Genomic DNA, 16,656 nt, shown 5'->3' on the forward strand with positions numbered 1-16,656 from the left:
TTGTTGCAAGTATGTTTTGGTGGGAGTGGGTGAGGTGTGGAGGTATCATGACACCCTCCCCCCTTCGCCCGCCTGCCCTTGGATTTTCGCCCGCATTAAGGTGGTATACCGTACTTCCCCTGTAAACTGGCTTATGTATGCACGAATTCTGCGCGTCTATGCCTTGGTTTATCGGGCAGTTTTGCTTTGCAAGTGGAGCCTGAACGAAATTTCATTTGCTCATTTAGCTTGTCTGGGCACAGCGTCTCAGTCGCCTAGTTTTAATAAATCCGATACCTTTTTTCTTAGCTATGTAATCAAAGTAACATAAAATAACGTATACTCATACTGAGGCCATAAATTTAAAGAAACATGTGTTATTTTTTCGAAAGGCTTTACAGGGTGTTCATACGATAATACGTGCGTTCTACATGTAGCCACTGTCGGAGTTCAATTGTAATTAGATGAACTTTTCGTTTTCAAATGTTGCCTGTACCGCATAGTTTTGGTGATCTGAGAGACAAAGCTTCAGCAGTTCAAGGTTTAGGAAGGTGGGGATGAGAAGTGTTAGTTCGGTGCTTGTGGCTTGGTTAGGGTGTATTAAATTTTGCATTGGGTAGAAGTGGAACAGCATCTCTTGCTCACAATTGTACATGGTTGTCTGTGTTGCTTTTCAATGAAAACAATGTTCTCTATGTTTACTTACCGATGTTTGACAGTGGCCGTATTGCTAGTATGTGTATCATATGTAACAGGTAGGTCCAAGTGGTTGTTGATATGTTAAGCGTAGAGAAGTTATTGGAGGTTCTCACATTATTTCAACTTTTTTTGTCATTCTGTTTTATAAAGATGTGATTAATGTGATTATGCGGAATAGACCGTAGAATTTTTGTGATAATTTGTAGCACTGACAAGGAACAACAAACTATTTCTATCATGCTTTGCCGCAAGTAAAGTAAAGTTAAAATGTGCTTATGGCTTTGGTAGTAGCTATCTTTTAGAATTCAGATGCAGTCCTATCAGCGTTTCGTTACACTGCTATGCTGTGAGAAAGTATTTGAAGATTAATAAGCGTGAACATTGTCCGTATTAGGATGTAATGCGAATTTTATTTAATCGTGCCATTAGCAAATTTCGACTACTTGTCATTGTCAAACACCTAGCTGCATACATCGCCATGTATAACTAATACTTTATAAACCTCTCATTAAGATAAAAGATTATTCATGTTTTATCCTAATGTGAGGTGTGTAAAGTGTTCTTTATACATGGCGATGTATGCAGACAATGTAGTGCTTTCCATGTTGCTTTGACGATGACAAGTACTCGTAATCAGCTAATTGCACGATTAAATAAAAATCGCAGTTCAGTCTACTACTGAAACTGTTTATTAAACGTCTGTAGGCTGTAGAACCTGAGAAATACAAGAAAATTCAAATACAAAATTTTATTTGAAGACTCGTGATCAGCGCATATATCCCCAAAACTGCTTAAGTGCCGAAATATTCCATTGAAAATTACAAAAATGTATGTATAGTGTGAAGTTGGTAGAGCTCTCTCTCTCTCTCTCTCTCTCTCTCTCTCTCTCTCTCTCTCTCTCTCTCTATCTGGAATTGAATTTGCTGCTGTTTAGCAGCTTCATGGTATTTTTTTTAATGTAGCTATTGTATTTAAGTTTTCCACAGCAAATAACTTTTGCTTTATCAGTATTCTAATGTCATCACAGTCAGTATGGATCTTCTCTATGCTGTTGGCTAGTCATGTTTACTTACTGCCTAATTGTCCCATACTTCCATACAACCTCAACATTAATATTTGATTCTAGGTTTTTCGTGTGAAGCTGGGTGCCCAGGTTTCCTCGATGATCCTGATAAAGACAAATGCTGTTTAACTGAATATGGATTACCAAGGTGCTGCACATCTATAGAGTACCATATGCAGGTATTGAAAGATGGTGTTAATGGAGCTCTGAATGATTGGCAGGGCAACTTAGCATCAGGGGACTGGAATGGCAATAGACCACTGCAAGATAATAGAGATTGGGAGATCAGTACGTTTGACGGAGACTCAAAGTAAGTATCACATAATTTGCCTCGTTTATCACTGGTTTAAACTGTCTAAGATTCTCAAGTGTTGTATTGAGAACTGCATTTCTTCCTCCTCTGGTTTGAAGTTTAAATTAACAAAGAGAGGTAGATTTTATATTATTTGGGTGTTTAAAAAGACTGGAAAAGTGTAAATAATGTCTGTGTGTGTAGTTAAACTCAGTCCTTTATCAAGTTAAAAAAATTGCTTGCAGGTTTCCTACAATACTTATCATAATTGCTATGGCAGCACTTTTTGGAATTGTCGTTACATGTTACGTACTCTGTTTATGCTGCCCATGTTGCTTACTCTACAAGCGAAGAAAGAGAGGAGCTGTTTACAGGCGTATGTATTTGATTATGGTATAAAAATATTAAAATTCTCATAATGTGACAGTTATTTAATCTGACTAAGAAATGAATTTACAGGTGTTGTAACACCCACAGTGACAGTTCCACAAGTGAACCAGTCATCTGCAGCAGTTGTGCCCAATCATCCTCAAGAGGCGAACTTCCAACAGCCAACTACAGTTGGGGCAGGTTTGGTGCCCAGTGTATATAACCAGCCACCTCAGCCTTTGGAAACAAATTTTGCTGAGCCAGTCACAATGGGACCACCTATGGGATATAGTGGGTACAATCCAGTACATCATCCTCAAGGTAGGACATCGTCACACATTCTGGTAAATTATTTTATCCTCAAAATAAGATAACTCAAATTTAGTTAACACAAGATTGTACTAGTGGCTTGTTTATTTGTTGATCTGTGGACAAATTTTGCTAATTGTTTCAGACCTTGAATTCATAGTCCTAATAATGCACCTTTGAGTATTGTTGAACATTGTTATTCTTGACAGCTCTGCAACGACTGTTTTATGTAGTAGTTGCCACTTACACAATTTGCTTCTGAGAAATGCTGCTAATAGTTGACTGGCCTTGTAGTTCACAAACTGGACTAGGGCTGTGCACATAAGAAAGGCACTGCATGATGGGCAGAGACACCGAAATAAAATACTTTGTAACAGTTGCCCCGTGTGCTGTCTCGGTCCATCTCCATATTGTCTGGCAACTGGTCATGTTAGGTGCCAGGGGGGCCACTGTTAAAGCTTGTATCCAACATTAAAAATATTTATATTCTTAATATGCTGTCACTATCTCTTGTCAAAGCAATAGGCCTAGATGTTTTTAGTACTTGACCTACAAGTAATTGGTTAGCACACTGGACTCGCATTTGGGAGGACGACGGTTCAATCCCTCACCCGGCCATCCTGATTTAGGTTTTCTGTGATTTCCCTAAATCGCTCCAGGCAAATGCCGGGATTGTTCCTTTCAAAGGGCACGGCCGACATCCTTCCCTAATATGATGAGACCGATGACCTTGCTGTCTGGTCTCCTCCCCCCAAACAACCCAACCCCACAATTCGTACAAAACTATGAAGATGAAGATGTTTGTGTTAAATGCTTAACTGATAGCACTTGCTATAGACTGATGTCACATGGCTGGTGTCACATGGTACATACCCTCTAGCTGTTGTGCGTCACCCCACACCATCTGCCTTCGTGTGCACACTGAAGTCCAGTTCAACTTCCTGTGCATCTTATTTGCCTCTACGATTTTCACCCTCCGCGCTGCCCTCCAATACTAAATTGGTGATCCCGATGCCTCGGAACATGTCCTACCAAGTGGTCCCCTCCTCTTGTGAAGTTCTGCCACAAACTCCTCCTCTCCCCAGGTCTATTCAATACCTCCTCATTAGTTATGTGATCTACCCATCCAATCTTCAGCATTCTTAGTTAGCACCACATTTCGAAAGCTTCTATTCTCTTCTTGTCTGAGTTATTTATCGTCCATGTTTCACTTTCATGCATGGCTACACTTCTCACAAATACTTCCAGAAAGTACTTCCTGACATTTAAATCTATACTTGATGTTAACAAATTTCTCTTCTTCAGAAACACATTCCTTGCCATTGCCAGTCTACATTTTATATCCTCTCTACTTCGACCATCATCAGTTATTTTGCTCCCCAAATAGCAAAACTCCTTTACTACTTTAAGTGTCTCATTTCCTAATCTAATACCCTCAGCATCACCGGATTTAATTTGACTACATTCCATTATCCTCATTTTACTTTTGTTGATGTTCATCTTATATCATCCTTTCAAGACACTGTCCATTCTGTTCAACTGATTTTCCCAGTCCTTTGCTGTCTCTGACAGAATTACAATGTCATCGGCGAACCTCAAAGTTTTTATTTTTTCTCCATGGATTTTAATACCTACTCCAAATTTTTCTTTTGTTTCCTTTACTGCTTGCTCAATATACAATTTGAATAACATCGGGGAGAGGCTATGACCCTGTCTCACTCCCTTCCCAACCACTGCTTCCTTTTCATGTAGTAAGAAAAATGGACCTGCTAGACAAAAGCTTTTTATTAAATAGTTGGACTGGCATAGGTATAAGATTCCTGTGGGGCTCCTAGAAAGGAGATGGGGGGCTTCTGACAAACAGCATTTTGTTTGTGTTTGATCAAGACCTTGCTGACTTCTCCATTCATTGAAATGCTGGGCTTCCTTTATTATTGCTTTTTGTACCTGTGGATTATCATCTTAGAATATTATTCCCTTTCATTTCCTGTGTGAACTGACGTAAGTGACAAGACAGCAGTCCCAAGTTCCCAGAGCATCTGTTGAGTTGATAATTACATAAATCTTTGTGTAATCTTCTGGAGATTTACCTTCTTCTGTAAGCACATATTCACCTAATAAAATTCTGGGCTAGAGTGTGGTAGTGGCCCCCTTAATCTTGGGTGTGGTTCCAAACTGATCTGTAGTATACCCAATGGATACATTAGGTTCAAAAGGCTGTAATTTGGTTGTGTGTTGGTGAAGGCAATGAATATTAATCTGAAATGAAAATTATGGTAACAAGTTGATTTGTTGATTAGCCTGATGTTTACATCTGCGCCATATTTAGTGCACTTCCCTTATGAAAACGAGAACTGTAGGCAAATTCGAAAACCTATGCAGTATTATTATTTAGACATTTTTACTTACGATACCCAGTTTTTTTGCCCTCTCAAGAATAATCCAATGCAGTTCAAAAGCATAGTGATTAAGAGGGTGGTTTGAAAAGTCTGCCAAAAAGCAAGGAAAAATGTTTGTTCGTAAAAAAACTGCATGGCAATCTCGTGTGAGGAATATACACTTGGTCTAGCGATCCTCAAGTTTTTTCATCCCATTGGGAAAATAGGTTCTGTCAAACTCTGCAAAATACTCATTGACTACTACTATTATTTCATCATTTGATGAAAATTTCTTCCCTGCAAACCAAAATTTAAAGTTACAGAATGGGAAGAAGGCACTTTCACCATTTTTATTGGTGTGTTGGCGCATTATCGTGGTGAAAGAGCACTTCTTTTGCATGCTGACTTTGGTCTTTCTTCAGTCAGCTCGTTTCAGGTGTTCCCACTGTGAAGTGTAATAAGATCCAGTTATGGTTCTGCATTTGTCCAAGTTAGTTATGAGGATTATTCCTTGGGAAACCCAGTAGACAGAGGCCATTACCTTATCACTTGACAAAGTGATCTTTGCTTGTTTTAGTGCACTTTCACCAGACTTTGTCCATTGTTATGAGTGCCATTTTGTGTCTGGCGTGTAATGATCACTCCAGGTTTTATCAACAGTCATAAATTGGCATAAAGTGTCATTCGGATTGTGATTAAACTTCACTAGACATTGTATTGAAATCTTGGGATGGTTTTTGTCGACTGAGCAATTGTGGCACTCACCTTGCACACAGTTTCTTCATAGCCAATTCTCTGTGCAGGCTATTGTGTACTGTCTCAGTTGAGAAGCCTAAGCAAAATTATGAATTTTTATTCGAATGTCGTGGATTACGGCACGGATTTTTGTCAATGGTTTCCTATGTGGTGACCTCAATTGGACAGCTGGAGTGTGCTTTGTCTTTAGTGCATGTCCGACCACATTTAAATTCATTAATCAAAAAGTAAATGGTGTTCAGTGATGGCACAGTGTCTGCATGATCTTCGTCCAATTCTGTTTGATTTGTGTGACAGTCTAACTCTTCAAATGAGTGTTAATAACAGCATGAAATTATGTTTCCTCCATTTTAAAGTGCACTCACCACACCAACCGTTCAGTCTGTTGACAGTGAACTGTAAGCTGTACATTGTTGAAATTCTTTGTATGAACATTTGAATAATAAAGCTTATCAATGGTGAAAAAATGTATTCTGTTCCTTCATGGAAATTTACTAGAGTTCTGGAACCATTTTTGTACATAATTACTATATCTGAAGAAGAAGTAACATTCATTATGCCACATCAAGGTTGTCAGTAGCACAAAAAGGGTGCACAATTCTGCAACCAAAATTTACACCAAAGTGCACACCATCTTAGTTATTTAGCTAAATTTAGATTGTTGACTATTTTCAATGCTGCCTCGGTAACGAACTTGACGCATTGTCTCATACAGCGTAGCTGCTGAATGAATGATTCTATTGAGACATTGTCAGAGTTGTGAAAGGAGCCTTAGAAATTCCTGACCCCTCCTCCCATTGTTGGCAGTGAGAAATCTAGTGCGTCTTTTTGTTAATGCCGTGACATTGCCTCTGTTTACCTCCCAGCGTGTACCATTGGGTGACAATGGGTATAACATGTTCAAGTGGAAGTGCAGCACAATGGCTTAGCTTTGTTTTGTATGATGTAGTTTTCATTTCAGTTTATCCATGGTGATGGATCCTCTACGACGTGGAATATGGCAGAAAACAAGAATACACAATAAATATTTCCAAAATAAGAACAGATATGCTAATGTACCATCCACAGTTCCCAAAAGGTGCCCTTGTGGATGTAAAATCGGTCAAACTAAATCACGTCAGTCAGTTCTGCTAAGACATTCATCGGTTGAGTAGGAGGAGTTGGCCAACAATAAATCCTTTAGACTCCTCTGAAAGTAAACTTTATTCTTAGTTAAACTGTTTATGGCTGCAGGCATGTTATTGAAAATGTGTGTTGCTGAATAATGGACACCTTTCTGAGCGAAACGAGTTACAAACTTGGTGAAAGTTATTCTTATTTTGTGTACTGATTCCATGAACTGATTTGTTGATTTGAAAAAGATTTGTGTTTCATGGCAAATTTCATTAAGGAGTAAATATATTGGGAAGCAGGATCTCTAGTTCCTTAAACAGCACTTTGCAGGTCATTTTTGGGTACACACCACAGATGTTTTCGGGCTCACAGAACTTCCAAGAGTTGATTAAAAATTGGAGTCGATACCTGATTTCCGTTGTCTTTGTTTGACATTCTGCCAGGTTAAGTTATATAAATCTAAATATACAGTTTTGACCGCACTGTCGCATCAAAATATCTAGTAATTACAGTGGAATCTATATTTGTTTGCTTTCTGCAGATGGAATATTCCATCTCAGATGAAATAAAATATATGTATGACTAGGAGAGACAGATGTCACTCGTGTATAGGAAACTTGAGATATCTTTGGAGAAAGAAGCTCCTCTATAGTATCAAGAGTTCAGATGGAAAGCCAGTATTATGCAGAAAAAAGGGAGCCTGAAAGGTGGAAGGAATATATAGAATGGCTGTACGAGGGAAACCATCTGAACAACTATTATAAAAAGGGAAGAAAAAGTAAATGCGGTGGAAGACATGAAGCTGTGAAAAGAATTTGAAAGAGCATGGGAGTACATGATATGCCCTCAGAATTAAGGTGGTCCTTGGGAGAACAATCCATGACAAAACTGTTGCACTGGTATGCAAGATATGAAACTGGTGAAATATCCTCAGACTTAACAGAATAATTTAATTATTTCAGTTTCGAACGAAGGAGATGCTGACAGGTGTGAATATTAATAAACCATTAGTGTAATGAGTCATGGTTGTAGATTACTGCAGATCTCAGGAAAGATCAGTTTGGATTAAGAGAAATACAGGAAAAATGTGAAGTAATACTGATCAGAAGATGTATCCTAAGCCTGCCCCACGAGGAGTTAGTTTAGCATCCATTCGAATTAGGGGACAGTTGTGGTTGAGTGGGGGAGGGGCCAGGAGGCATCACTGTACATTCATACATACATTCATTCACACATACGTACATAAATTAATCCTGTTCCATAGCTCATGAATACGGCATTTCATAATCATGTCGAAGTGTCACTTTAACATAAGTTTTCTTTAAGCAAAATAATTAATTAATTTTTTTACAGTTACTACTTCATATCTAAGAATTCATCTATTGAGTAGGAGTTGTCATTCAGAAATTCTTCGAATTTGCTTTTAAATGTTGGTTGGCTATATGTCAGACTTTTAATACTATTTGGCAAATGACCAAAGATTTTTGTGGCAGCATAATTCACCCCTTTCTGTGTAAAAATGAGGTTTAATCTAGAATAGTGAATATAATCCTTTCTTCTAGTGTTATAGCTATGCACGTCACTGTTATTTTTGACTTGAGATGGGTTATTAATGACAAATTTCACAAGTGAATATATGTTTGCGAAGGCACTGTGAATATCCAGAGTTCCTTAAGTAAATGTCTGCAAGGTGATCTTGGGCAGGCTCCAGCTATTACTCTGATTACACACTGTGCAGTGAGTACTTTCTCTCTTAATGACAAATTGCCCCAAAATATGATGCCATATTAAAGCAGTGAATGAAAATAGGCATAGTGGGTCAATTTACTGACACGTTTATCACCATAATTTGCAATAACCACAATAGCATAAGTAGCTGCACCTAACAGTTTCAGTAGGTCATCGATGTGTTTCTTCCAATTCAATTTATCATCAATGCACACACCTAGAAATTTTGAGTATTCTGCCTTAGCAACAGACTTGAGTTCATAGTCTATATTTATCAATGGTGTTATGCAATTTACTGTACAGAATTGTATAAACTGTGTTTTCTCAAAATTTAATGAGAAAATTTGCAGAGAACCACTTTATCATTTTCTGAAACACATGGTTTGAAATTCACACAGCTGATTCTTGCTCCTTGGGTGTGATTACTATGCTTCCATCATCAGAAAAAAGAACTAGCTTTGCATCTTCCTGAATAATGGGTGGTAAGTCATTAATAAATATTAAGAATTGGGGACCCAAGACTGAACCCTGTGGGACACCATTCTTGGTACCTCCCCAGTTAGAGGACTCTGCTGGTTTTTGCAGACTATCTGTACTGTTAATTTCACCCTTCTGCATTCTTCCAGTTAAGAATGAATCAAATCATTTGTGCACTGTCCCACTCATACCACAATACTTAAGCTTATCTAGAAGAATTTCATGATCCACACAATCAAAAACCTTTGAGAGATCACAGAATATCCCTATGTGTGATGTTCAGTTATGCAATGCATTTAATATTGATCAGTGAAGGCATTATAGTGTTTTCTGTTGAAAAGCCTTTCTGAAAACCAAATTGACATTTTGTTAGTACTTCATTTTTATAAATATGTGATGCTACTCCTGAATACATATTTTTTCAAGAATTTTGGATAAAAATGTGAGAAGTGAGATTGGGCAGTAGTTGTTAGCATCAGATCTATCCCCTTTTTTATGCAATGGTTTAATAATAGCGTATTTCAGTCTATCTGGAAAAATGCCCTGTTCTAGTACATATGTGGCTGAGAATCCTACTTACTTGTTGGGAGCAAGCGTCTAGTAATCTGTTGGAAATGCCATCAATTCCATGTGATCTTTTAGTGTAGAGTCGATTTATTATTTTCCTAATTTCAGTCAGAGGGGTGGGTTGAATTTCAGTTTTATCAAATTGCATAGCTACTGCGTCTTCCATATACTACCTTGCATTTTCTTATGAATAGTTGGATCCTATTTTTGCTACAACACTTAAAAATGTTTACTAATGTTTTGTACTTCTGACTTCTTGTTAACAAACTTTTCATTGTGTTGGATAGAAATACAGTCTTTCTGTGATATAGGTTGCCCTGTTTCCATTTTCACAATATTCCAAATTGTTTTAATTTTATTATCAGATGTGCTAATCTCAGACATAATGCACATACTTATGGACTTACAATAACTTTCTTAATACAGTGCAGTAGTCTTTATAATGTTTCACTGTTTCAGGATCATTACTCCCCCTAGCTGTATGATACATTTCCCTTTTCCGTTTGCAAGATAATTTTATCCCTTTAGTAAGCCATGGCTTTTTACATGGTTTCTTACAATTATATTTCAGTGTTTTCTTAGGGAAACTGTTTTCAAATATACTCTCAAAGTTATTATGAAATATGTTAAATTCTAAATTAGCATCATGTTCCCTGTACACCTCATTCAAGTCTAACTGTTGCAAGCTTTCCCTAAAATTTTGAATTGTTAAATCGTTAATGGAACACACTATTTTGGAGGACTGTTTTACATTGCTGTATGGACCTATATCATATAGTATAACTATACTACACGGAGTACGTGTGGAGTGCACATGTGGTTTTTTTAGGTTAGAGAATTCCCTCCCTAGGCCCGACAAGACGCCTCCTGAGACGCGGCAAGGCAGGAGTAGGCAAAATGCAACAAGGAATAACAATATTAATGTGCTAATAGTAAACTGCAGGAGCGTCTATAGAAAGGTCCCAGAACTGCTCTCATTAATAAACGGTCACAACGCCCATATAGTACTAGGAACAGAAAGTTGGCTGAAACCAGACGTAAACAGTAATGAAATCCTAAACTCTGATTGGAATGTATACCGCAGAGATAGGCTGGACAGTGAAGGGGGAGGCGTGTTTATAGCGATAAGAAGTGCAATAGTATCGAAGGAAATTAACGGAGATACGAATTGTGAAATGATTTGGGTGAAGGTCACGGTTAAAGCAGGCTCAGACATGGTAATTGGATGTCTCTATAGGCCCCCGGGCTCAGCAGCTGTTGTGTCTCAGCACCTGAAGAATAATTTGGAAAATATTTAGAGTAGATTTCCCCACCATGTTATAGTTCCGGGTGGAGATTTTAATTTGCCGGATATAGACTGGGAGACTCAAACGTTTATAATGGGTGGCAGGGACAGAGAATCCAGTGAAATATTTTTAAGTGCTTTATCTGAAAACTACCTTGAGCAGTTAAACAGAAAACCGACTCGTGGCGATAATATATTAGACCTTCTGGTGACAAACAGACCCGAACTATTTGAATCAGTTAATGCAGAACAGGGAATCAGCTATCATAAAGCGGTTACTGCATCGATGATTTCAGCCGTAAATAGAAATATTAAAAAAGGTAGGAAGATTTTTCTGTTTAGCAAAAGTGACAAAAAGCAGATTACAGAGTACCTGACGGCTCAACACAAAAGTTTTGTCTCAAGTGCAGATAGTGTTGAGGATCAGTGGACAAAGTTCAAAACCATGATACAATATGCGTTAGATGAGTATGTGCCAAGCAAGATCGTAAGAGATGGGAAAGAGCCACCGTGGTACAACAACCGAGCTAGAAAACTGCTGCGGAAGCAAAGGGAACTTCACAGCAAACATAAACATAGCCAAAGCCTTGCAGACAAACAAAAATTACGCGAAGCGAAATGTAGTGTGAGGAGGGCTATGCAAGAGGCTTTCAATGAATTCGAAAGTAAAGTTCTATGTACTGACTTGGCAGAAAATCCTAAGAAATTTTGGTCCTATGTCAAAGCGGTAGGTGGATCAAAACAAAATGTCCAGACACTCTGTGACCAAAATGGTACTGAAACAGAGGATGACAGACTAAAGGCCGAAATACTAACTGTCTTCTTCCAAAGCTGTTTCACAGAGGAAGACTGCACTGTGCTTCCTCCTCTAGATTGTCGCACAGTTGGCAAAATGGTAGATATCGAAGTAGACGACAGAGGGATAGAGAAACAATTAAAATGGCTCAAAAGAGGAAAGGCCGCTGGTCCTGATAGGATACCAGTTCGATTTTACACAGAGTATGCGAAGGAACTTGCCCCCCTTCTTGCAGCGGTGTACCGTAGGTCTCTAGAAGAGCGAAGCGTTCCAAACGATTGGAAAAGGGCACAGGTCATCCTCGTTTTCAAGAAGGGACGTCGAACAGATGTGCAGAACTATAGACCTATATCTCTAACGTCGATCAGTTGTAGAATTTTGGAACACGTATTATGTTAGAGTATAATGTCTTTTCTGGAGACTAGAAATCTACTCTGTAGGAATCAGCATGGGTTTCAAAAAACAGTCGTGTGAAACCCAGCTCGTGCTATTCGTCCACGAGACTCGGAGGGCCTTAAACACGGGTTCACAGGTAGATGCCGTGTTTCTTGACTTCCGCAAGGTGTTTGACACAGTTCCCCACAGTCGTTTAATGAACAAAGTAAGAGCATACGGACTATCAGATCAATTGTGTGATTGGATTGAGGAGTGCCTAGATAACAGAACACAGCATGTCATTCTCAATGGAGAGAAGTCTTCCGAAGTAAGAGTGATTTCAGGTGTGCCGCAGGGAAGTGTCATAGGACCGTTGCTATTCACAATATACATAAATGACCTGGTGGATGACATCGGAAGTTCACTGAGGCTTTTTGCAGATGATGCTGTGGTGTATCGAGAGGTTGTAACAATGGAAAATTGTACTGAAATGCAGGAGGATCTGCAGCGAATTGACGCATGGTGCACGGAATGGCAATTGAATCTCAATGTAGACAAGTGTAATGTGATGCGAATACATAGAAAGATAGGTCCCTTATCATTTAGCTACAAAATAGCAGGTCAGCAACTGGAAGCAGTTAATTCCATAAATTATCTGGGAGTACGCATTTGGAGTGATTTAAAATGGAATGATCATATAAAGTTGATCGTCGGTAAAGCAGATGCCAGACTGAGATTCATTGGAAGAATCCTAAGGAAATGCAATCCGAAAACAAAGGAAGTAGGTTACAGTACATTTGTTCGCCCAATGCTTGAATACTGTTCAGCAGTGTGGGATCCGCACCAGGTAGGGTTGATAGAAGAGATAGAGAAGATCCAACGGAGAGCAGCGCGCTTCGTTACAGGATCATTTAGTAATTGCGAAAGCGTTACGGAGATGATAGATAAACTCCAATGGAAGACTCTGCAGGAGAGACGCTCAGTAGCTCGGTACGGGCTTTTGTTAAAGTTTCGAGAACGTACCTTCACCGAAGAGTCAAGCAGTATATTGCTCCCTCCTACGTATATCTCGCGAAGAGACCATGGGGATAAAATCAGAGAGATTAGAGCCCACACAGAAGCATACCGACAATCCTTCTTTCCACGTGCAATACGAGACTGGAATAGAAGGGAGAACCGATAGAGGTACTCAGGGTACCCTCCGCCACACACCGTCAGGTGGCTTGCGGAGTATGGATGTAGATGTAGATGTAGCTGTTCATTATGATGAGACAGACCATTCTTAACAGGAAAAGTTTTTATTTGATTAAATTTATCTTGGTCTATGAAAACATTATCTATCGGTGTACTGCTTTCCTGTACCACCCCAGTAGGAAAATCAATAACTGATGTCAAATTCAAAGAACCAAGTAATACTTCAGGGTCAAGCTTCCTATATTGGACTCTTTCAGAAAATCTTGGTTGAAATCCCCTCAAACAATAATTTGCTTTCCTTTGTGTGACAGGTAGCACAACAAAGAATCAGTTTTTCAAAAATAGTTGTAAATTTCCAGTGGGGACATACACGGCTACAATTATAAAAGTGCTATTGTTTAGTTTCTCACATGCACATGCTTGTATGTGTTGCTCTATGTAAAATTTTTTAGTTTCCAAATTTTTCACACTATGACTGATTATAACATATGTTGGCAGCTCTTCCTCTCTCTCCATAGTGTCTCTACTTACAAAATCTTATATCCACTACATTTACCATTTCCATACCTGTGACTATATAATGTTCTGACAGGCATAGTACATCTATTATACCCTCACTTTCTAAATCTCCTAAACACATATGAAGCTCATCCACTTTATTTTTTAATCCCCTGATATTCTGATGCAATATACTAACATTATTTTTCACTGTACTGTCACTGTAGTTTGATGTTGTATTTTTTGTCATTGGCTACAGACTGTCTTTCTAATCAATGAAGATGACATGACAAGATTTGTTTTATTTACAAACTTTTTCTTCCTTTTATTGTTACTGTGATTACTAATAATTTTGCTGTTCTGTTCAGATGTTTTATTAATGGTTAGAAATGGTCCACAAACTTTCATTGAATGCTTTTGTTTTTTACAGTTGCCATGCAGCCACCTCCTCCATATAGTGTTGCAGTTGCAGGTGATCCTTATCCCAAACAGGCACCGTATAATCCATTATATCAACAGTAAAAGAGAAAAAAACTTGAATTTTTTAACTCACTGCAATGACCGCATAATTTGGTCATAAATATTGCCACAGGGTGAAAGTCTGTTGTATGCTGACAAGAGTTCATAATGTCTATGTAAGGAATGGATACGAACCTCTTACTCAAATCTATGACTCCCTACCTTGCACAGTTTAGAATTTAGGAAAGAGAAAGGTAAAGAGAATTTAATAGTTCATCAGTAATAAATATCTAGGTACATTTCATGTATCATATTTTATAAATGTGACCTACTTATATTGTGTGCTTCCATATATCAGTGAATATATTTAGTGTGGGGCATTTGCCTCACAGATTTGAAAATTAATGATATTGAGCACTTTGTTTAAATTTTTATACCATTCTAAAAAGTAGTTAAAATGTTGAATTATATACTGCCATACTGAGCAGTACTTTTTTGAAGTGGGTGTATAGGAAGTTCGTTAGAATTCTGAAATTACATAATGTGCTTCCATATACAAGAATTGTATTACGTATTCAAAGACTTCAAATCGACACAGTCTTGTGACTTGCCACTAAAAGATTCATTTTTGGGTGCTATAAGGTGGGTGCCTTTAAATAGTCATCTACTTTTTAGAGTGTTTTTTATGTAACTATAATTATGAATTGATCTGGATTAGTGTTTGTGAATTGTGTTACTGTGTTAAATACCAGTAAAGATTCCTAAAATCATGACACTAGAGTTATAAGAAACTACTGTAGAGCTTTATCAATTTTTTGAAAAATAAAAGGATTTTTCTAGTTTTCTTTGTCTTCTTATAAAAAAAAATTGTGTGTACTAGTTGTCACGATAAGTTTTTGACAGTTCCCTTTGTAATTCACACTCTTAAATTTGACCATAGTAGTAGTTCAGCACTATATCATGCCTACGTGCACTTTTTTAATAACAGGAGCTGATACAGATATCAAATTCTTAAAGATGAACTTCACTAAGAAAAATGATCTCAAAATAAGTTTACCAAATTTATCTAAAATCCGTATATAAATTTTGTCTTAGAGTTGACAGAAGAAGTTGGCATTGTTAGGTGTAGGTATTGCTTCAATTCTGGATACTTCAGTTCCTTGAATGTTGTAATCCTTATTTTTAAACAAGGATTAGTCTCCATGAGAAAGTTAATTGCTCCAATACATACACTGTTTTTGACATCCAAAGTATACAAACACAAATTTCCTCACAAGACAATCCAATTCTAACATTAAATTGTTGCTGCCTGCAACTTGTAACAGAACTCACACTATACCAGACAAGTGTCAGCAGTTAAACTCTTTGATAAAATGTTTAATATTAAAATGTGTATCTTTTTCCATTTCCATCTGTGTTACGTAATATGGTTTTTATGAGGATATAAATAATGTTGTGTTTTCACAGTATTTAGTACTGTAATAAGCTGTAAGTCATAAGTTTATATTCAGCACATAATTTTTACAAAATATGGTTTGTCTACGATTCCCAATTTGAGAATTTGTATATAAATTACTAAATTTTCATAATGTTAACAATTTGATGTTACAATCTGTTCACAAATACATCTATTCCCAAAACTAGTCATTACTCCACTAAAAATCCATGTTATAAGAAAGATATGGGCTTCCGAAAAATCAGTAATATTAGTACATGTTAACAACAATGTGCAACATTTCTTTTTAGAAATACAGATAACTAAAGTTTTAATTAATTAAAACATTTAAAAAATACATAATGTGTAATTCTAAATTAACATAGGTATTGCACAAGGCACCATGTGGTGTACAGTGGAGGGTGTCCTGTAGAACTACTAGTCATTTCCTTTCCAGGTCCACTTGCAACAGAGTAAGGGAAAAACTGAAATCTATATCGCTCTGTACGAACCCTATTTTCTCGTATTTTATCTTCATGGTATGTTGGAGGTGGTAGAATAGTTTTACAGTCAGGGTCAAATACCAGCTCTCTAAATTTTCTGAATAGTGTTCCTCGAAAAGAACATTGCCTTCCCTTGAGGGATTCCTATTTGAGTTTCTGAATCATCTCCGTAACAGTGCATTTGTATGAAGCTACCGGTAACAAATTTAGCAGCCCACCTCTGAATTGCTTTAGATGTCTTCCTTTAATACGACATGGTAAGGATCCCAAACATTCGAGCAGTACTCAAGAATAGATCACACTAACATCCCATTAAACAGTATCCTTTACAGATGAATCACACTTTCCTAAAATTATCCTAATAAACCTAAGACGACCATT

The 16,656-nt window shown here is 37.6% G+C and overlaps 1 protein-coding gene across 2 annotated transcripts; it reads left to right on the forward strand.

The window, feature by feature from the left end:
- The first annotated feature begins 213 nt into the window (after nucleotides 1–213).
- LOC126272388 (uncharacterized) lies at nucleotides 214–15,179 on the forward strand. Of its 2 annotated transcripts, none has more exons than XM_049975206.1 (5): nucleotides 214–734; nucleotides 1,805–2,051; nucleotides 2,279–2,409; nucleotides 2,493–2,723; nucleotides 14,309–15,179. In XM_049975206.1, the coding sequence occupies exons 1-5, from the start codon at nucleotides 656–658 to the stop codon at nucleotides 14,398–14,400; spliced, it is 780 nt and encodes a 259-aa protein (XP_049831163.1). In that variant the 5' UTR covers nucleotides 214–655; the 3' UTR covers nucleotides 14,401–15,179. The 2 variants fall into 2 exon arrangements, with proteins under 2 accessions (XP_049831163.1, XP_049831164.1); XM_049975207.1 differs by having other exon boundaries at nucleotides 476–734; nucleotides 2,511–2,723.
- The last annotated feature ends 1,477 nt before the right edge of the window (nucleotides 15,180–16,656 follow it).

The sequence above is a fragment of the Schistocerca gregaria genome, chromosome 5 (genome assembly GCF_023897955.1).
Source record: "Schistocerca gregaria isolate iqSchGreg1 chromosome 5, iqSchGreg1.2, whole genome shotgun sequence".
Lineage (NCBI taxonomy): Eukaryota > Metazoa > Arthropoda > Insecta > Orthoptera > Acrididae > Schistocerca > Schistocerca gregaria.